This window comes from Olea europaea, chromosome 2, assembly GCF_002742605.1.
Source record: "Olea europaea var. sylvestris chromosome 2, O_europaea_v1, whole genome shotgun sequence".
Lineage (NCBI taxonomy): Eukaryota > Viridiplantae > Streptophyta > Magnoliopsida > Lamiales > Oleaceae > Olea > Olea europaea.
Genome location: NC_036238.1, coordinates 15,627,755 through 15,650,777, shown reverse-complemented (window position 1 = coordinate 15,650,777; position 23,023 = coordinate 15,627,755). Strand labels below are relative to the sequence as shown.

The following is a 23,023-nucleotide window of genomic DNA, read 5'->3' as shown; positions in this document are numbered from 1 at the left end:
TTTGTAAATATCAAATTCGACAGTTGAATTGAAGAAAATGTCGGGAAGCAAATGACAGTGGGTGGAACTCAGGTTTCTTTAGCATAGAACATTAAGTGTTGTCATTACTATTGAGCTATCAAATGACAAAATGAAAAGTTCAAATTGGCCTTGTCATTAAAGAGACATTTAATGAAAACGATGTTTGGTTTGAATGGAAGAAATTACTCAAAACCTTAATGGTGATAATGATATTTTGTGAAGGACTCTAAAACCAAACAAATCAATGCATAATAGTTACAAAAATTTCAAATAAATATGCCACTTTGTATTTAACATTTACAAAACAAAAAACTATAAGAGTAAAATATAAATAGTTTGTAATTGCTAACATTTCAAAATGGATGAAGAATACAACAGAAATGTCTTCTTGATTAATGAAAATGAAGACGATGGAGAAAAGTTAGGGTTTGTAGTTTATGTTTCATTCTTAAAATACTTTTACCCTTTTTTATTAACAAAAAATCATATTAATTAATAAAATATACATTTATTTATGTTTTGTATATAGAAATTAAATCATCATATTAAATCAATGCTTTTCCTTCAAATCAAGCATTAAATGCTACTAAAAATGTGTTATTAAGTGTAATTTGAATTTTTTACGCCAAAAAGTGACATTTTGTTCGCATAAAGTGAAAATAACAAATTTTTTAGAACTTTCATTTTACGTGACATTTTGTAAATTCCCTATATATTTTTCATGGAAATTTTCCATTTTCTGCTTTTTTGCATGTTTGATTGGCCAATTTTTCTTAGCAATTGATTTTCTACATTCACCCACACAGACCAAGTTTTCCACCATTTTGAGAAATTACAATTCCCATTGGTTTGGTGGGAAAATGTGTTTTTCAGCCTTTTTTTTTATTTTTGTTTTTGGCAATAGAAATAAATTCTATCTCTTTAATTGACAATTTTCATAGAAAACAAAGTTGAACGAACACTAAAAGATCCAAAATTTCAGCATTTTCTAGGTGAAAAATTATACCAATCAAATACATTTAATTGACAACTATTAGTAAAACAAGTTCTAGACAATTCAATTATCTAAAATTCGTTTTCTTTTCACCCAAATTTCATTCGTACAATCAAACGGAATCATAATAAATTTATCTAGAAAAAAACCCAGTATCTACAGTTGAAATAATCCCTTCGTCCCATAAAGATAGACTTGTTTCAATTTTCACATATATTAAGAAAACATAATTAATATAGTTGAAAATAATGTTATTATTTACATTTTTTATAATATACCCATACATTAAATAATGCTTTATATGCGAGTAACTCACATTTGTCGATGACAGTGCATATTAAATAGGGGCATATTAAAAAAATAATTTTGCTCTCAACAAAAAAAAAAAAAAAGCCTATAATTTGGGNGAGCTCTTAAAGGATGTGGTTTTCCTTTTGGAGATCCCGGGATCGATTCTCATTAGATGAACTCAGGTACTCCCTCTCATTCCGTTTTTTTATTTTATTTTATTTTTATAATCCATGATAGTTATTGTGTAATTTATGCGTGCTATGCATAATTTATTGGCTGGAAGTGAATTTTAGTTTTGTGCATGTAATTTCAGTGAAATTAACAGCTACACGTATGAAAGAAATGTACTTCGAGCCTGCTCGGGAGATTTGGGATACGGTTTTGGGTGGGTTTAGTAGAGCTTGGAGTTGGTTATTGAGTGGTTCTGAAAGTTTTTCAAAACAATAAAATTACTTATATTTGTTCATAAATAAAAAAAGTAGGCATGTGTAAACAATATGAAGTAAATGTGTATGTTCTTCCCTGCAATTCAAATGGATTTACATAGCTTATACAATCATTTTCGATTGTGTATGGACTAACATTTGGACTAATCATTGTTGCTTTGAATGAGATCTTATAAACGAAAATGAATTTTTGTCTAATTAGTAATATTTTTTTTACTTATTAAGCAATTATTTTACATAAAAGTGAATTTTTACCGTAAGTAAATGTTTTAGTTGTTGTTGTTATTATTTATTTATTTATTTATTTTTTCTTGCTTATAAGTAAATTTTTTAGTTCTTGTCCTTTTTAACTGTAAGCAATTTTTTTTTAGGGTATGATTGATTTTTTTCCTTTTCAAATAACTATTTAGAAAGGGAAAATTGAAAAATGGCCAAAAACCACCAATGACCCAAATTATACGACACTAGTTTTGAAAAGCACCCCAAAATCAGTGCCCAAAAAACAGTAACAAAAGCTAACAAGCATCGATTTTTTAACCTCTCATAGACGTTGCCACCCAAAAATAGTCAAAATCTGTAGAAAATAGAACTCTAAGACGACACAACATTCAATTTCATTTTTTTCCCCATTTATTCCCTTTCAGGATAAGTCATTGTCATTCATTGCATTAGTAGTTTAGTTGAGTGCCTTAGTGTCCTAAATTTCATTCTATTTGGTTGACTTCCAGGTCAAATTTTTTCTTTTATTTATTTTTTTAATTTATATTGAGAATTTACCAAAGAATAAAATGAGAATGAGATAAGATGATCTGACTATTATTTCAAGAAAGCTAGTATTTCTGCTACTGGGACCTCTTTTGGAGAGCTTAAGAATGAGAGATTCAAATGGTAGAAGGTTTACAGAAAAATTGAATGAGCTGCTAAGAGTTAAAAGTAATTGAGTTGGATTGAGAATGATATAAGCTCTTTTGCTTTTTGGAAGTCATATAGTACCAACTGACAAGTGTAGAATAGAATAATATGTTATTGAATTTCAATATTGTCTCAGAATATTCTTTTTTTGGGATCGTAAATATCATCCTAGCCCTCTGCTGATGATAACACAAGAAGTCATGGAAAACTAGGGACATGAGGGAATAGGGGATGGGGAAGTGAGGATTGTTCATGTTTTACGGGGCCTCCACAGTCTTGTACCTTCGACGCTGTGCGGCTCTAGCATCAAAAAGGAGAAAAATTATAACATTAAAGAGAATGACTGGCATTGGCTTCAAAGCCGTGCAAGGGTAACATGAAAACCAATGGAGTTCTTCAAATTTTAATTGTAGATATAATGAGATTTTAAATTTTTTTCGTTGGGAGTTCTGTTTCTGGATAATTGTTCGTGGAGAAATGGAGCTTTAAACTGTCCTAAAGTTAGTAAGCTTCTCAATTTTTTATTGTATATGTTAAAACATTTGGGTTTCCCTAGGCGCTATGCTGGATGAAATGAGGTTTCAATGAATGAGCACATCAAAAATATCTAATAGCGTGCTTAATTTGTAATATGTTTGGGGAAAATTGTATGTGAGTTGGAGGACAGGAATGAAGAACTCTTCAAATTCATTTTATCATGTTAAGTAGGGTGGTTTGGGGGTGAAGTTGGTTTTGTTTATGCTCTTAAGGTAATGTAAATGTGAGAGTATGGTTATTTTTATGTGTGCATAAGTAACACTTGTAGAGGGATTAGAATGTAATTCTTTGGTGTGGTTTTTATTTCTTTGGGAGGATGTCCTTGGGCTATGCTTGTTTACATGTCTTGTTCCTATTATAATCCTCCTTTAAACAAGAAAATGAGGTATTGACATTCCCAGAAAAAAATTAGATACTCTAGTTTCTTTTAGTCCTGGGGTGACCTTATTATCCTCCACAATTTCTCAGATGAGACTTAAATAAATTTTCCATTTTACTTTTTTCAAGCATTCATGATGTCTTGATGATTTCACATATTGAATAATGATTGATTGACAGGACACTTTTGCTGAGTTTGAATTACATTACTTTCAAGAGAAACACGTTATAATTATTGTAATTAGCATAACATGAACAAGCAGAGTTCATCAGTTGTTGATTTTTGTATTCTATTGTTCCTTTGAGAATCTTGTATTTTGAAAATGAATAGTAGTTTTATGTTGTCTCATCAGTTTTGCTTGGGAGATGTATTTTTAGAACTACCAGTAATGTTCTATGGTGGATTTTCACTCTGTCCTTATATGCTGTCATTCTTCTTCTTGATGTGCTCTCTCTTTTTTCATCCTTTAGAGCACGCAAACATTACATTCTTCCTCTAAATTGAATGTCCTAGTTATACTTGGCATAATGCTTTCTGTGTTGGAAACTGGTGGCAATGGTATGGGAGATCAACAGAATTTTGTTACTGTGATTTGGGGTCACCTGTTGGTTATTGAAGGTGAATTTTTGGTGGTAGTGGAGGCGGTTGTGGTTGTGGTTGCGGTTGCGGCAGCCTTTCTTCATCTTTACCTTCTTTCTACTCTTTTCTTTCTTTCCTATTGTTTATTTATATGTTAAGGGTGGTTTTGGGGTCTTTAATTCTCAATTGGACTCAACAATCTTGATTTGAGAATTTTTCTTAATGTTTAATGATTCACATGATCAATATTTGTCTTGCATACAGATACCTAACTGATCAACTGATGAAAGTTCAAATTGTAAATGAGGTTAACAAGGTAACTTCTTCTCCTATAGATAGCACTTGCACTGCTTCTGCGTGGTTAAATTTATTTTCTGGCATGAATTGGCGGTGCACTTCATATTGTTTTAATCAGATCTGATTTTATGTTCTATAGGATTTTGTGGTTGAAGCATTGAGATCAATTGCAGAACTGATCACTTATGGGGACCAACATGATGCAGCCTTTTTCGAGTAGGGCATAGACGCTATCTATCTTTGATACTTATATAGACTTAAAAATGCAATTTTTTTTCTAACTCGTTTATATTTCTCCTTGTTCCTTTTCAGGTTTTTTATGGAGAAGCAGGTCTTGGGGGAGTTTGTGCGAATATTAAGAATTAGTAGAACTTTGTTTGTTTCTCTTCAGTTATTACAGACAATGAGCATTATGATCCAAAATTTAAAAAGTGAACATTCTATATGTAAGTTGTCATTAGAATGTTGATGAACGGCATTTTATCTCTCTCCCATCATTTTTAATTATCTCATACTGTTCTGTTTGGAAATTTTGCAGATTATATGTTTTGCAATGAACATGTTAACTGCCTAATAACTTACTCATTTGACTTCCGGAATGAAGAACTGTTGTCTTACTACATATCCTTTCTAAGGTTGTATCTTGTTTTAGAATTGAGTTGTTCTTGTCATGTGTCACTTTTACAAGAATTTCTGATGTCCTCCCTTCTTGATATGGATTGTTCGTGTTTTTGGACCGAGACAGAGCTATAAGTGGAAAGTTGAACAAGGACACAATTTCTCTCCTTGTCAAGACTTGTAATGTAAGTTTGTCGATCCATATTTTTTTCTCTGGAATGCTTTGATCTGTTATTATCGATGTCATCTGTTCTTTCTTTTTTAATGGTATTGATCACTTTCTCAGGCTGTTTAGTACTCATAGACATTCAACCTTTTGACCTAGACCTTTATCCAAACCAACAATTTAAAATCTGATAACAAAAAGTGAAAACCATGGCCATAAGTACTGCAACCCTCAAATCCCTGCACTGGGACTATGTGCATTAAACCAAAATCAATTTTATGAGTTCTAAAAAAATCATAAAGTTAATTGATGAAATAAGATATAATGAATTTTCCAATTATATTAAAGAAGCAGGTAACTTAATAACTAGAAATGCTCAAATACCTATAAGAAAATATCTGAAACTTAGAATTCAGAATACAGAATTATCTCCATGATCGAACTAAACACTTGAAATTTATATTTGTTTTCTAGATTCTGTCAAAGGTTTTTACCACCATATATAGAGATGAAAATACATAGAGAAGGGGGAAACAATCTCCTAAAATCTGTCTTTATTACCAGCAAAACAGATCCCAAACGCCTGTGTTGAAGTCTAGGAAAACTTTCTAAATTTCATCAATTACTGATCAGCAAATAATTAAGCAATTTTGACTTACTATGTTAAGTGATTCCTTCCGAACTCATCAACACTTTTTTTACTACATTTTAATTATGGAGAAGTTATAAGATATTATTTTACAAAGACTATTTCCTTTCTTATCATTGAGTCAATTTGAGAACCTCAACCAAATAATTTATGGATGCCAATAGTTATCAGTATTAATTACTGTGCCTCCTTTATTTCCTCGAGTCATAAATGCAGTTAAAGAGATATTTATGGTGAATTACTCCATGATCTCCTTGTTTTAACCAGTAATTTAGTATGTGCATCTCCTCCATTCGGAGGCTGGTATCACATGCACTAAATACTTTTGGCATATGTAGATTTTTATCGGGCCACTTGTTTCATTAGAAATAGTTTCTTATAGCCTTCTGATAAAACTAAAACTCCTAAGCACACCTTCTTACAGGTGCCAAAAAAAAAATGTGAGTAGTGTGGGAATGCTTACAAAGTGTGTAAATGAAACCAGTACACAGCTTGGCATTCTAGACTGTCATGGGGAATTTTGTCTCTTTTTATTTTTGGATTATTAGAATAAAACGGAGAAAAGATATTGGCCAAATATCAGGGTAATTGGCTGAGAATACCCAACTGGGAAATAAGAAGAAATGCTGTGGTTGATTTTGAAGCATGGAAGGTTTTTGGACTGAATACGACTTGAGATGTGTACAGTACTTCCAAGAACATTTCTAGGAGGCATAATATGTATTTAAGGGTGTAGACTACTGAAAGAGTAAGTTTCAAAATTACAAGATGCTGGACATAGGAAAAGAATGATTTTGAAGAAAGCACTCTTGATGCCCAGCTAACCTGTTCCAACCTGGCTTTATAGCTGCATCTATCATATGCATTCATTGTAGTTGCTTTACCTTCATTTTTTACTCTGGGCATGGGGGCTAACTTTCTTGGTCAATAAAGGGTAAAAATAATTCATGTATCTGGATTATAGTCAATTTACCCCTTTTTTATTATTATTATTATTATTATTATTATTATTATTATTATTATTATTATTATTATTATTATTATTATTATTATTATTATTATTATTATTATTATTATTATTATTATTATTATTATTATTATTATTATTATTATTATTATTATTATTATTATTATTATTATTATTATTATTATTATTATTATTATTATTATTATTATTATTATTATTATTATTATTATTATTATTATTATTATTTTTTTTATGGCAGTCTTACATTCTTTATATTCTTTCCTTCCCATCTCTTTTCTCATTTCTTTTGTTACTTTTCATTTAGGATGAAGTAGTTTCTTTCCCACTTTATGTTGAGGCAATAAGGTTTGCCTTCCATGAAGAAGGCATGATTCGAACAGCTGTACGTGCTTTAACGCTGAATGTTTATCATGGTTAGTTCTGCTTTCATGGCTTTTTTTACTTCTTTATTGTCATAGTGACGAATCAAGTGTATTGTCTACATGAACTATCACACTGAAACCTTACACTGGTTTGCAGTTGGGGATGAAGCTGTTAATAAATTTGTAGCCAGTAATCAGAATGCAGATTATTTCTTAAACTTGGTCAAATTTTTCCGGGATCAGTGCATCAGTTTCAGTGTATTGGTTTCGAATGCTTCAAAGTAAGATTTGAAATTTTGTTTCCCTTGCAGTGATGATCTTTGTTAATTGTACATGACATAAGTACTTGTTTTTAACACAGGAATCTTGTTGCGGAATCAACATCTTCGCTGCTTTCTGCTATCGATGAGATTGAAGATAATCTTTACTATTTTAGTGATGTTATTTCTGCCGGGATTCCTGAAGTTGGGAGGTTAATAATGGATGGCATGTTGACACTTCTGATATTTCCATTGATTCTTCCTTCTTTGAGGGCGACTGTTGTTAATGTATAAATACTTACTCATCTAACTTATTTCTGCTGAAGTTATTATCTTTTCTCAGATTTTGAACTTTTGCAGAGCTTTTTGATGATTTGATAATGCACTGCTCTTAAGTTTACCCCAAAACCATTTTTTAACTGTCCGACTGTTATAAATTCAGGAAATAGGACTCGGTGCTTCCACTTCTTTATATTTACTTTGTTGCATTTTGCGCATTGTCAAAATCAAAGATCTGGCAAGTACTGTTGCTTCTGCTCTTCTCTGTCATATAGAGACTTTTGCTTTGAGATCTGAACTTAAACTCAACGGTCACAAGTCTGACCATGGTTCTCGAGATGCTAGCCAAATTGCAGAGAATAATAATATCAGCCCAGATTTTTATAGTGAAAGTCTCCAAGTTACCATTCCATATCCCAGTTCTTCGCAAAGTCCAACAGCAGACAATAACTTACCACAACATTTTACACCAAGGTAATCAACTCAATTTATCACAGCTAATGTCATAGCTATGACTTGTATTTCCTTTTCATATTTTGGAAATTTATTGTCCTGTAGCTTCCATAAAGATTGTGCTTGTCATTAAAGCTCACTCAACTTCACTGTGGTAACCTCCTATAACCACTCTCTGGGTAGAATAAGGTCCAAATGAGAGACAGAGAGAATGTTGTCTCTCTTTTTATTTTTTTATTTTTTACTTTTTATGCATTTTCACGTGTGCTTGTGTCTCTCGTACATGATTATTAAAAATATATATATATAATTGAACCATAATATAATAATGGATACTTTTGTTAGTGCCAAGTTTCAGAGGTCTGTTAAAGTCAAGGTCAGAAGCCATTAATTATCATCAACATCAGTTTGAGAAATAGTACAATTGCACAAGGAATCCAAAGACAGAAAATGTCTTGAAAAGGTTCTCATCTTTAAAGAGGGTCCTTGACCTATGTTTGAGAGGGTTCCTATTCACCTGAATACTAGAAATTTTTTAGTTTGCGATCATTGGATGACACGTGGTGATGATGTTACATTGGATGTCCTAGACACTAGTTACATTGACATTTTTGGTGTAAAAATATGGTTTACTTGATTGTTGATGTCATGATTTTCCTTTTGTTTTTTGGGGAACGGAAGCAGGGTGTTTTTATGGCTTATTTTTGGATAGATAAGGGAAAACATGGAACCTTTTGGATTTGATACGTTAAAAGCTTTCAAGGTGCCACTAAACTTTACAGTCTGAGATGAGACGACAAACATACATACATACATACCACATATGGAACTACAAAATGATGTTAATCACGTATATTTTTTGAAAATAAAATCCTTTTTGTAATGCATTGTTTCATCTTTTCTTACAGCTTAATAAGGGAATGAATTTCTTTGTACTATTATGGAAACAATTAATAGCTGTTTATGAATCAATTGTATTTATGAATCAATTGTATTCTTTGATGCTGAATTCTGTAGGGAGGCCTTGCTTTCTTTCATTACCTGCGGGGATGATGTTCAAGTATCAGGTTCTTTAAGCCTACTGGCTACATTGTTGCAGACTAAAGGTTGAACACTGACCTTGTTTTATCTGCTTATCTTACATAAAATGTACTTATCAATCTGTGCACCTGCAGAACTGGATGAATCAATGGTAGATGCTCTTGGCATACTTCCGCAACGCAAACAACATAAAAAGCTCCTGCTGGTATGTGATTGTGATGTTTTTCCATAGCACACCAGTGGTAATTTTTTTCTGGCAATGCTGTTAGCGCTACAGAATTATTCTATTTGTGCTTTCTGTTTGGGTTCAACAAGAGTAATGCTTCCTTAGTTGGGGTAAAATTAAGAATTGTCTTCTGCTGCTTTTCCATTATTATATAGCGCAATGGTATGAATGGAAGACAGTTGAAGTATATCAAATCTCATATTTTCTGCTGTGGTAGCTGTGAATGCAAGATAGATGTTTCTTTATAATCAGAATTTCATTCCAAGCCAATTAAATGATTCTGTGCTAGTGTGCTCTGCCACTCTGGCTATGTCATTAGATGATTTTTAAATCCATTACACAGTACAGTGCTTCATGTCCATTCTAGTCGTCACCGTACATTATTGTACAGCTATCTTCCTCTGTTTGAGTTATTCTTAACCCTATATTATAAAATTCCTTATGTGTGAGAGAACAGTGTGATTGCTTAATTATGTGTATGCTGGTAGAAGTAAAATGCTTCTCTTTGTTGTGCGATTACAGCAAGCCTTGGTTGGGGAAGAAGCAGGTGAAGAGCAACTTTTTTCTTCCCAAAGTACCGTGGTAGAAGATGGCATCAGCTGTGAACTTGACATCTACCTACAGAAGTTGAAGGTATGAATGCGGTTGCATTTGCTCCTTTACTCCTCATTTCCTTCCTTTTTTGAACTTAATTGTGCTGATTGCATGTTGAAACATCATATTTAGTTGACAACTAAGATACAATTCTTAAATCACTTCTAAATTTTATAATTTCCTTATGCTTAATTAATTTACTTGGAAAGAGTTATTTATGAAGACTTGCATTGCACTAGTTGTAAATATTTTGGATGGTGTTGATGTTTGCATGTTCTCAAGGGTAGATATACACAAGGTCTTCATCCTTGTCACAGTGTCAAGGGATTGTTGAGAAAGAATTTTCCTGCTTCTTTAGGAATGTTGTTTTAGTCCTGGATTGCTAAGATCATAGGTTTCTGAGCCAAGAATGATAGAATTCATTCACTAAACCCCAAAATGGGATAACTCTCTGGCATGCATGTTTGCTTGGTAATTGGATAATGTTTTCTGTGTTTAGTGACACAATCAAAGCTAAGTGAGTTTGTTTGTTTATATGTTGACATCAAATGTCTTGAATTGCAATTGAGGAGATTTATTAATTGTATATTATTTGTGTTTTTTTGCATTAAATGCTACTCAAATTAACTTTCTGTATGCTCGATGTTTGAGCAAGTCACAATGGAAAGTAGGATCTTTATTAGTCGATCTTGATCAACAGGACCAGTATGGAGTTTCTTGTACAAGCCCAATGATTGGAGCAAGCCCCCGTGTGCATAGATTTCAAGTATGTATATGCCTCGAAGATAGTTATGATACAATTTATTTTTCATGTTTTCTTCCCTTCCCTTCCCTTCTCTTTTTTTCCAGTTGGTTTTTCTGACTTGCAAAGGAAATTTTAACAAGGACACTGCCCATTTTATTGAGCCAAATATAGCCCTGCCACCTCATTTACAGATGCTTTATTTTTGTAAAAAGGAAGCTAAAAATGAAAGAGAAAAAACAGACCTGCTTTGTTCCACAAATAATTCAAAGTTCCTGTTAGGCTTTTCTCTGCCATCCACTATAGTGGGAATGGCTTCATCTTGTTTTATTAAAATCTAATCGAAATGAACAGAAACTGACTTGCTGTCAGTTAAACAGAAAATTACTGGATAAAAGCTGAGCCATAATTCTTTGAATTTTCATGAGGGTGAATGGAGTCCCATTCTACGCAGACACACGGAGGGAGGGAGGGAGGGAAGACTCATGTTTTTGCTTGATAATATTGTATGTACACTTATTTAAAGATAATATATGACTCATGCTCAAGTAAATACATAGTTTGTAAAGTTAATTTGGTTTGGCAACAAGCTCGACAATGGCAGACTTCGAAATTGACTAATCATTTTTATAATATTCTAACTTATGTGGAAGTGGTGTTTACAAGTTCTTTATAGTCACAAAAGTGGTTTTATACTTCAAGTTTCATTTTCTGGAAATATCCTTTTTTCTGTTGTGTTACTCCTTTATGTACCGATAACTGGCTAATAATCCTTTCTTAATTGATTCAATTCTTCTTTACATGATCAAACCCTGTTCAGGAGAGTTTTATTCTTAGCCAACTTAAACTCTTTTGTTAAGTTATGTAGAAATGGAGCCTGAAGAAAATAAATTAAGCAATTAATAGAGATTGCTGCAGATTTTTGAAGACAATAAAGTATTATGTCAAGAAACAGTTGTGTTATCTGTACTTTAAAGCCTAAAATCACTGGCAAAAGAAAGCTGTGTGAGAGAGAGAGTTTGATTTGGTTGTTATTCTATAGAAGCTAGAAAGATAGAAGAAATCCCATCATGAATATTAGCCATTGGTTTCTCTTTACCCAAAGACAGTAAAAAGCTTAGTCATCAAGAACTAAAATATTAACTTCATGTATATTCTACAGATGTTTCCTGAATCGAGTATAATAACTAGTTATGGAACCAAACCTTAAATGTGGCTACCTGGTAGTACCCAAAATCTCGAGGAATCGACTAGCCGATGAAAATAGTTTAAAGATGCATTGAACTTATGGATGAATAATGTAGTACCATAAAATGAGGAGTACAAAAACTAGAAAATATGAAGTTACTGCTCATTTCACTTATAAATTCATGTGTTTTTTATGTTATCAATTGGACAAGACCTTGAACTTGTTTAAATATTTCTGATGAGATATAAAAACGTGTCAAGCACTTTATCAGTAAATTTGAAGACAAAGGTATCCAAGTCTGCTTGGTTATATGAACAAGATCTGCCTATCATTGATTAGAATTGTACTTATTTCTTCTTGTTTTTAAGATTTTCCTCTATTTGAAACTGACTATATAAGTATTTTTCTATTTAAGAAATTGCTAGGTGTATAATTAAGATAAATTACACCAATTATTTACATGAAACATGTGCCAGAATGCTGAGAGAATATATTCCTATGGATACTTGGAGAACACTGCTTGGATGAGTGTATGTTTATCATGGAAATTGAAATAAGTTCGAAAAATTAGTTGCTTTCGAGAAGCTAATTATTTTGTCCCCTACGATATGTTTGCCTTTGTTTCTCCAATATTCAAAATTTTATCTTTTTTCTGTAAGATAAGTTTATAAGGTTGGACCACATGTCAATTTTTAGGTTGGATTTGTTGCTCTAACATTATTTAGGGTTCATATCGACAAAATTGGATAATAATGAGATTTTTGTTGATTTTCTTAAAAATCAACTGATGCTCTCGATTCCTACCTTAATTCGTTACGTAGATCTATCTATTGATTCTGGAATGGAGCCAATTGCAGACAACAATATGATAGAAGCATGCAATACAAATTGAAAAAATTGATGTGCTTTGCCTCTTTGACTGTTGAGGGATTATCTGATAGCAAATTCAATACACTGATTTTAAGGAATTGGTATCAGCCTATTCTTAGATCTACTAGGTCTATGGAATTGGTATGTGTGAAATGATCTTAAAATAAGAGAGTAAAAATCCTAGTAGCAGGATAATGTATAGAAAGGGAAAATATTTTTTTTCCCCCAATAAACTTCATATTTATATTATGATGAAAACTACCCTGCTTTTCGAGCCTTTGGTTTAGGGAACTTGAAAAAAAATTTGTTGTTCCTTGGTTTTATTTATATATATATATATTTTTTACTAGTACCATTCTTAAGATGTATGTCAATCTTTTAGGTGCTCGATGCTTTGGTCAGTCTTCTCTGCAGGTCAAACATCTCTGCAGAAATATTATGGGATGGTGGTTGGCTTTTGCGCCAGTTGCTACCTCATAGCAAGGCGGAGTTTAAGAACCATCATGCTAGATTACTCAAAGTAAGTAAATATTAGTGATAGTGTTGTTGGAGCATAATTAAGCTTCTCTATGACAATATGACTTGGTGAATTGCCATACTACTTCGTGAATATTTTGTGGTTTCTCTTTGTATGATTTTCCATGCACATGATGGTGGTATTGGTATCCTCTGGCCATTTTGAAGTGTTTATGCACATTAATCTTCTCTATCCTTAAATATTTTTTTCCCCTCGGAATTTCTTTCTCAGTTCTTACGCCTTTTTAGATTCTAGTTAAATGGCAAGCTGATTTATCTTTATGGAGTAACTTGGTAGTCCTTTTTATGCTTAGGATTCATTCCATAGTTGTACTCGTCGTCTTTTAGAGGAGACAAGGGAAACTTGGCCAGATATGATAGTTACTGTTCTTTGTGATGAGTGGAGAAAGTGCAAAAGAGGTATGTTACCATATCTGTTTTGATTCAAGAAAGACTTGTTGTGAGGTTTGATTGCATATTTCTAATAAAAAACTAATAACTGTAGTAATTGAGGCATCTTCTCTTCGAAAAGATCCAATGTGTATGCTTTTGCCACCATACAAATCTGCTTCAGAAGGTATGATTTTCATTGCCTCCATTTATCCCTCTCTCACTACACACAATCTGTACTGGTTTTTAAGACTTCAGATAGGTTGGAGTACATTAGTAGGAATTCTGATATCCATATTGTCTGTTGTTTTTTTGTTCTAAGCACACATCTTACTTTTGTTGTCTTGGCAGAACTGGTTTCCAGTGAATCATCCTTTATTGCTGGTGAAAGAATGTGCGAGAGAGTGAAGGTTGTGCTCGAGCTGTACTTTCATTTTAATGTCTTTCCAGATGATACGAAGGATGGGACATTTTGTGGACATGACTAGACATGCTTAATTTAACTATGAAACTTCTAAAAAAAAAAAAGCATCATCTATCATATACAAGTATATTTTATAGATGTTAAAAGTGCATTTCCATTTTCAGTACCATCAGTTCCTCTCCTAATAACTGTTCACTTTCCCGTAGGTTTTTGTACTCCTCCATCATCTCCACATGTTCTCGCTCGGCAGAATTTTGTTAGATCAACCGCCTCTTCTCTCTCAAGTTGACATTCCAGAAGAATCCCGAGCAAAGCATGCTGGTGTAAATCCATCTGGACCAAAACCAGGCAATGAAATAAATCTTGGTAATCTGAATTTTCATGTTCATACTTATATGTTAAAATTTGACGGACTTTTAAGTTATTGCATCTCTTTTTGTGCCGTGTAATATTAGTTGGCATCAAATGCTTATCTGCGCAAACATGAATAAAGATTTTCATTTTTAACTTGCTATTTGGCTGCATTATGTAGTGGATGCAGTGCCTTGTCGAATTGCATTTGAGAGGGGAAAAGAACGCCATTTTTACTTTCTATCAATCTCCATGGGAAGCTCTGGGTGGGTTGTCCTTGCTGAGGAGCTGGTTACAAAACCACATCATGGAATCATCCGGGTTGCAGCCCCATTAGCTGGGTGTAATGTGAGTATTGCTTTCTTTGAAATATTTCATCCAACTTGCTCTGCTTATGACATTTCTGTAGAAAACTGTTGGTGAAATTAATCATGCATAATATCCTTTATTGTCTAATACATTAATAAACTTAACTATAATGCTAGCTGTCTAATTTAGTCAATCATTTATTTTACCCTTCAGCCCAGAGTAGATGACAAGCATCCTAGATGGTTGCACCTCCGAATTCGTCCATCCTTGTTCTCCTTCGCTGATGCTGCTAAGCATTCATCACATGAGAAAGTTAAATCGAGAGCTTTGGTTGATGGAAGGTGGACTCTGGCTTTCCGGGATGAGGAATCTTGCAAGGTTGCTTTGACAATGATTCTTGAAGAGATCAGATTACAGAGCCATGAAGTGGAGAGAAGACTGGCACCTTTGCTCGAACTTGAAAAAGACTTAGATTCTTCAAATCTGACTCAGCCTATGGATGATAATTCTTCATGAGAATCATTGGCAAATTTTACCAGTGAGCTTCTTTCTTATTTTATAATTTTTTTTCCCCACAACATAATTTGTACACCAGAGGTGGAAATTTCTTCTAACCACCCATTTGTATATGTCCAAAAGGAAATCCTAGGTATAGAAGTAAGGCATTTAACCACTTTCATTCTTTGTATATATAAGGTATCCCCTTTTAGCTCTTTGAAGTGTAGATTTTCTCTCTCCCGCTTCCCTTTTTGTTCCATTTAGGAGTTGCTATGTTATTCTTAACTTTTCGAAACCTTTTGGCAGTTTTAGGTGTTGCATTTGCTTTTGCGCTTGCGCTCATTTGTAAGATTTGTAAATTTTGCTCCGCATATTGAGCTAATGCAAGTGAAGTTTCATGCTTTTGTCCATCTTCCTTGGTCTAAATCCTAGTTCTTGAGAATGATACACCTTAAGAACAAACGTGTCTTTCTTCATTCTTTTATAAATGTGGTTACTCCTTTGAAGCCAAAAGTGCTATCATGGGATTTGCGCATTGAGTAAGATTCCCAATTTTTAAACATGATTTGTAGACCATTTTCTTAAGTCAGAACAAGTCGTTGACCTTAATCACTCTTTAATTGAAAATGCACATGATTCGTGAGTATGTGAAAAATTGTTTCATTAATACGAAGATCATATGGTTCGTTTACGTGGCTATTTAATCGGATACGAGGATTGAGGATGCTAATTGCTCGGGAGAGATTTTATTTGTCTAAGAAGTGAATTTGCAAGACAAAAATATTTAATTGCTTGATGCTTCCAACAATTTTACACTATTTAATAAATTGTAAATATCTTGTAAAATTGAACCAGTCTAGAGGTACAAAAAAATTGTTTACAGAACTTTTATAGACAACACACAACAATGTTGTGGATAGTTTATTTTTTGTAATAAAATATTCACATAGGGTGGGCACCCCATGTGGGAGTTCTGTGGAACTTCTAGCAATTATTGTTTTGTATATATGGAATTATTCTGTAAAATTAGCATCAACGATAGAAATAAGAAAAGAAAAGGAGAACATGAATGGAATAATTTCAAAAACACATACTTTTGTTCAAAAAGTAAAAACTTACATGCCTCTTATAATTTTTTAAGAAATGTCCTTTTTTTCCAATGTTTACAAACCCCTTTTATCAATTTTTAAAATATTCATTTTAGTTTGAAATAAAAAATGAAATTAAAAAAATCAACATTTTTTATGAATTATAACATGTCTCATTGTTTTACTTGTAAAATAATCAACATTTTATACAGATAGCGTTTCATGTTACCATATGTTATATTCTGAGAAAAAAAATATTGTAGCACAAGTAACTTGTTACCAAAATTTATTTATTTTTTAAAAATCATCATTTTAATCTTTACATAAGTAACATGTTTTAGCAAGTTACTTTTTGTGGGAAAATTGACCTTTTATAGTGAAGCCATTTAAAAAATTCACCTTTTACCTAGGGTGAACATGTTCCTTTTTGGCCGATTTTTAAACTATTTTCACACCAATTTAAACAGTTTTGAAAAAATTTCAAACCAAACAACTTGTTCGGTTTTATTTGATTTCACACCACGATTTTGAATACATAAAGTAACATCTTTCGAAAAAGTGAATTGACTCATTTTCATGATAATCACAAAACTCTCTTTCAATTCAACAAGATCGCTACAGACATTCAATGAGGTCAATTTTTCATTTAATCAAACCAGTGGCACCAGATTCTCACACTTGAACTTCAAAGTATCGTATCCCGGGAATACAACACAAAAGCTATACTCAATTCGTTGGCCGTGTTACATTTTCAGTACCTAATACGTATGTTTGTTATTATCGTCTCTCCCAAAGGATTTTCCCATCATCCCATCATTAAGTCGCTTCCATTTCTTGATCTTCTCTACTCCGTCCAAAATGACTCTTGCCCTCCTTGGCCACCCAACAACACCATAAGCATGATATCCTAAACCTCCTCCATAACAAAACCAAATGCCATCTAGATTTCCACATAAGTCATTCTTGTGATCATGACCTATGAACACAGTCTTTACGTCTCCCGTAGAGACACGCGTCTTCAGGACTCCAGAGTTTACAAATTAACATGCTACATATTCTTGATACTGGCCAAGAATATCCTTAAAATGGTCTTTGTCTAACTTCTGGAATGAGAATGTGGAAGAATGTCGAAGCAGGGGAAACAGCGGAATACTTAGATGTTTCAACTGGTTCTTTAATATCCTGCTTCTGTTCCTCGTAGTTCGTGAGCTGCAAAATGTTAATAATTCCAAATCTGCATAAAGCTTCCTCATGCAAGTTAAAACGCATGGTCAAAGATTAAAAAAAGAGTACTCTGTGTTAAAGCTGGACAAAACTTCCGATCTGAATCGAACTCAATCGAGTGATTCTTCTAAAATTAAATACTTGAACGAGTATTTAAATTGAGAACTGACGGATTTGATTCAATTCTCGGTTCCATATCAATAACCGAAGATCCAAATAAGAATCGAATCTCCTTAATTTTTTTTATATTAAATAGTCAACTTATTTTATTTTTTCTAAATAAATTTGCTAACTAATTAATTTAGCCCAAACCCAAAATATAATTTTGCCTATTTTTTAATTTCTAGCCTAAACCTAAGCCCAACTTAATCAAATTGATTTAAGTTTTACCCAGATCTCTCATTCTACCGTAATGCCGTTTCTTCCTTTCTGGAGAACTTGAATTGGAAGCTCAGTTGCGCCTCTTCATTATTGTGAGCTCACTACCTTCCTCTCCCTATGATTTTAACAATCAAATCTACGAATAACTTAACAAAGAGAGACGCAACAAATGTCACAGAATTGGACTATATTATTTTGTAAAATTTAAAATTGAATATGTCATTAGTTGAATTAATGTATTGTTGTAAATTTAAAAAAATTAATTATTGTACGGAACCCAAAAATCAAATGGAACTAAATCGAACCAAACCGGTCGGTTCCATAATTAAATATGGACTCAAAGGTTTCACTTACTAAATACCCGAAAATTCAGGCTTTGTACATAGAGCATAGAATTCCTATCGAAACTTGTTTTGCAGCATTTCGAGAGAAGAAACACAGAAAATGTATCAAGTAGTTCCCTAGAGTCATACAGAAGGAAATAAAATAATAACCAAGAGTTAATCCCTAAATATGAGGTTGCTACATGAGACCTTTTTCACCAATCAATTTGATCTACTGCTATTGAAATGTCTAATGAAATCAGTCTTTTCCAACGACATCTGACTTCTTTGAAATCGTCTTTTCCAACATTAGACTTATTAATTTTGGTAGGCTTTCCTTCTGTAACACCTTCTATACATAACACATCGGTCTTATAGATAAAGACTTACTGTATCACTTTCCATTTCATGTAATCGTTATAATCCCACACTTTACATTCTCTTCAAGTACTCCTTATTGTCAAAAATCACTTTGTGTGTATGCGTGTGCGCGCAATATCCTTGCACTTGGTATTTATCACACAAGAATTTCTTTAGAAATGCCACGAAGCCAACTAAGTTGAGATTCTTTAATCCATCCATAAGTTCGAAATCCATTGACAACAGCTCTGTCACCACTGTCAAGAAAATAGAGATCGAGGACAGAGCTATTCACAAAATGGGAACCTGGAGCTCCCCATACTCTCAGATTACAATTTCCAGATGAAAGACATCAATTCTTCACGATTCATAGTTGATTCTTGATCATGGTTCCCTAAAACTCCTGCCCAGGGAAGTCCAGATTTTATAACTGGGCCAAAAGCTCTGAATAGAGATTTAGCAGCATCAGTAGCATTTGTTCCAAATATATTATCTCCTACATGCCAATGTGAGAGAGAGATAAATTATACTGCACGAAAATACAAATGAGAAGATGCAAAGCACCAAGTTAACAATAAACCAAGTACTCTGGTGACATTAAGGGCAGAATGCGACAAATCAGAAGATAAAAGTGCAAAATACAATTCATTCAGAAGAATTTCTATAATATAAACTAGAGCTTTGATCATTTGCATTGAGCCAAAAAAAGGTCCAGCCTTATTGAGGTTACGCAACCCAAAATTTTGTCATGTCTAAATGAAAGGAGATGAGCTTACAGACGTTCAATCCCTCTGGAGAAAAGATCTAGCAACACTCTGTGGCATTTGAAATAATATTCTATTATCAACTAAAATAGCATCACAATATGCATTCATCTCTAAGTCCAACGAAATTCTGCCATATTGTAAAGATATATACTTGTTTTTATTTTTTTTAAAACCCCGTTTGAAGATATGCTCATTTTTTGGTAGCAGCAAGTTTTATGACATACTTTTGGCTCTAATTGCACATAAACTCTTTCATTTTGTATTTTTATTTTTTTTGGGAAAAGAAGTGAAAATGTGAGAATTTAACTCAAAAGCGGATTACTTGGATCCTAGTAAATGTATTTCCATTTTTGTGACATGTCTATTTCTGTCAAATAGTAGATAGTTGGAGATCTACAACCAATCACAACTCGAAAATGCCTCACTAATGTTAGTGTCATAAATATGCTCCACGAGTAGTGGCTTTTAAGCATGTGCGCTAATCTATCCACATTAAATGTCACGTCACTTCAATTACTATAAATAGAATAATGCTATATTTCACCAATAGAGTTTATACTAATCTAGGTGGCAATTGATGTGGCATTAAATGACAGTTCAATCAAGTGGAAGGATATAAGGCCCACTTAAATTGAACATATTTTGTGTTACCACGTATTGAACACCATTGGTGCTAAATACATTACATTTAAAGATGTGCTAACTAAGTTTAACTGCTCACTCTGTCTTGCCCTACCCTGCCCTGTCCTACCATCCCTCCCCTTTTCTCCCATCATAAATACGATATCCCTTCCGAAGAACTCTATTTTTTGCATTACCACTGCAAGAGTTTAAACCATTATGACAAGGACAAAAGTTTGTGGTCATCCAGTGGCATCTTCATCAGCCATTTGCTTCTAATGACACCAAAATAAAATTTTACTTATTTTATTTAACTTTTTTTTTCCACCGACTTTATGTGGGATCAATATTGCTAAAGAGGATGTATATTAGATTCTAAAATTAAACCGTAAGCACTTACACATAAAAAACTCAGGGAACAGAAGGAAACATCTTCGCGGTGCAGAAAGAGTTGAAACACATCATACACCTACTTTAAGCCAATCAATCTCCTACTTTGTGTTTGTGCACTAACCAGATTTTTGAACAAGTATCAACGTCCAAAAAGGTATATACCACTACCGTGATCATCTATTTCCATTCGAATAAAGCTATTTATCATTTGTATTGATCATCACATGTCTAGTGGATGTGGGCCCTGATTCATTGTCCAACGGAGTTGTGATAAATTTTAATGCTCTAGACAATGAATTAGATGGCTTACTGCCACCGAGTGATCATCACATAACAATGAATAGCATTATAGTTTCCATCATTCAATCGAAGTGCTAAATTGCAGATAAAAGTTTTGTAGTTCTCTCTCTTGATACAGTAGTTTCTCACATAGTACTACAACCATTTTCCGTGCACTCTCATTGAACTAACCACGTCTCCTAATGCGAAAAGAAATGCTATCGTTCCAGCAGCAAGAGACTCCACTGATCGAAAATTAGCTACGAAATTCAAATCATTAAAAGGACTACGTGTTCTATTACCAGTCAAGCATAGTAGATTTACATTACAATACCAGTAAAAGCAACGAAATCAGGCTTCTCCAGTTGAATAATCTTTTCAAGAAATCGTGTGGTGTAGAGATCAGAACATACCTCTAACTCACTCTCCCGCACGTCTCTGCATCGAGTCACCATGCCATTCCCAAAATGCATGTCAGCCACCTATGAAAAAAGCCAGCTTCAACCCAATACCCAACCAAAAATCAAAGTTACCAACAAACCCACAATTTTATTTACATCGGAAAATTAAATATATGAAATTCATGATCATATTTGGTGAAAAATATTATTACACCCATAGGATTTTGAAAGTTCCATCAGACTTGAAGCGTAGAGGGAATGGTGGCAGTGTCTTGACTCTGACAGTTTGCTGATTGAGTGTGAGTTTTTCGAATATTATCGGAAGCATAAACCTGTTTGGCCAGGCCAAAAAATAGGGGGCCTATGCGGCGACCCCCTATTGGAGGGGCACCACAGCTGCTGTAACCACATCCACTTGCAATCACCCTCACCCCGCCATTACCACCAAAACAACACTACCACCACCATCACCATCACCACCAACACCAACAAAATCGTCACCACTAGATCCAATCTAATACCTACAAAAATCATGACAACCACTTCTATCAGATCTCTAGCAGGGCCGACTTTGGACCAAGGTCACTGCCTTGGTGGCCTTGGGCCTTAGGATGAAATGGGGCCTCAAAAAGTTTTCCGAAGCCCAAAAATAACTGTTATGGAATTTCCTCAATTTTCTTAGATAGATAATTTATGGTAGTGCAAATAAAACAGGGGCCTTTCTACCAATAATGTTTTTCAATTTATTGTTGCTTTTGAATTTTTTTTTTTAAATATAAGATATTTTTAATAATAAATAGTAGACACCATCTCCATACGGTACGGGCCATATCACTGATTTTCATAAAACCTTTATATTATACTTCTTGAAAACGAAAATTGATTCTCGATCCAATCAAATGATGTGTATCAAAGGTATAATATTTCTGATCATGAGAAACCATTTGATTCGGCCATGTTTGATGCCAATATGCTTGTAAAAAAATTATGTGTATGAGCCTCATGATAACTTATCACCTAGAGCTTAAAAATTTTCAAAACCAGTCGTGATCTGTGTAAGTAATATGCCCTAGGTCCAATCGACTTTGGACATAAATACTTTTATATATAATTAATGCAATTAAATGGCAGATCTATTATTTAATTAATAGACAATTAAATAAATAATAGAGTCCGTAGATTCAAATATTTGTAATTTATTAATCACAAGGAGTTGTGATTGTGAGATACAAATTACATCTGATTGAATCTTAAATCATCCGTGGTCGTAAGTAATAACGAGATACGGATATCGTTATTACGGATAGACCATCACGTGTGGCATTTCTTACTTGTGAAGTAAGTGGCTGATCTCACAAGTTAAAGTGTGGTGACACTTAAATGAACACGTGGATGTTTGTTATAGAACAAAACATTGGAGACCCGTCGAGAGATTCCACATGGATAACTATCTGAGTGTCGGTGGTTAATCTCTAACGTTCGGTAGTGAAATTGGTCCTTTGACTTGAGGTCGTCATGGTACCTTATATGAGGACAGTCATACTTTGGCGGTGTTGGATGTTGCTCTGAAAAGGGCCGCTAATACGACATCGTTCGGGTACGTCAAGAATCGTATGAAGGTTGTGATTGATCAATAAAGGATTCGTCACTCTTAGATAGTAGGAGATTATGATCTGCGTTTCATTCAATTAAGTCAATGATGAAATCCTTGGCCAAGGTGTACTCATAAGTCGAAAAGGAGTTTTCGATTTATATTGACTTAATAGTGGAGTGAAAGATATGATCGATGATCGAGATTGACACAA

The 23,023-nt window shown here is 33.4% G+C and overlaps 1 protein-coding gene and 1 pseudogene across 1 annotated transcript; one reads left to right on the top strand and one right to left on the bottom strand.

Annotated features, from left to right (window-relative positions):
• The first annotated feature begins 1,422 nt into the window (after positions 1–1,422).
• Positions 1,423–15,791, top strand: LOC111412223. Its single transcript, XM_023043064.1, has 21 exons — positions 1,423–1,488; positions 4,424–4,475; positions 4,596–4,672; positions 4,769–4,902; positions 4,995–5,091; positions 5,202–5,259; positions 7,182–7,290; positions 7,397–7,520; positions 7,601–7,787; positions 7,942–8,252; positions 9,249–9,337; positions 9,407–9,477; positions 10,021–10,131; positions 10,793–10,858; positions 13,276–13,413; positions 13,724–13,829; positions 13,915–13,986; positions 14,151–14,209; positions 14,430–14,589; positions 14,756–14,922; positions 15,097–15,791. Exons 1-21 carry the CDS (start codon positions 1,436–1,438, stop codon positions 15,397–15,399), a joined length of 2,544 nt encoding a protein of 847 aa, XP_022898832.1. The 5' UTR covers positions 1,423–1,435; the 3' UTR covers positions 15,400–15,791.
• A 1,436-nt stretch (positions 15,792–17,227) lies between these two features.
• On the bottom strand, positions 17,228–21,767 carry LOC111373052 (annotated as a pseudogene).
• Between the last annotated feature and the right edge of the window lie 1,256 nt (positions 21,768–23,023).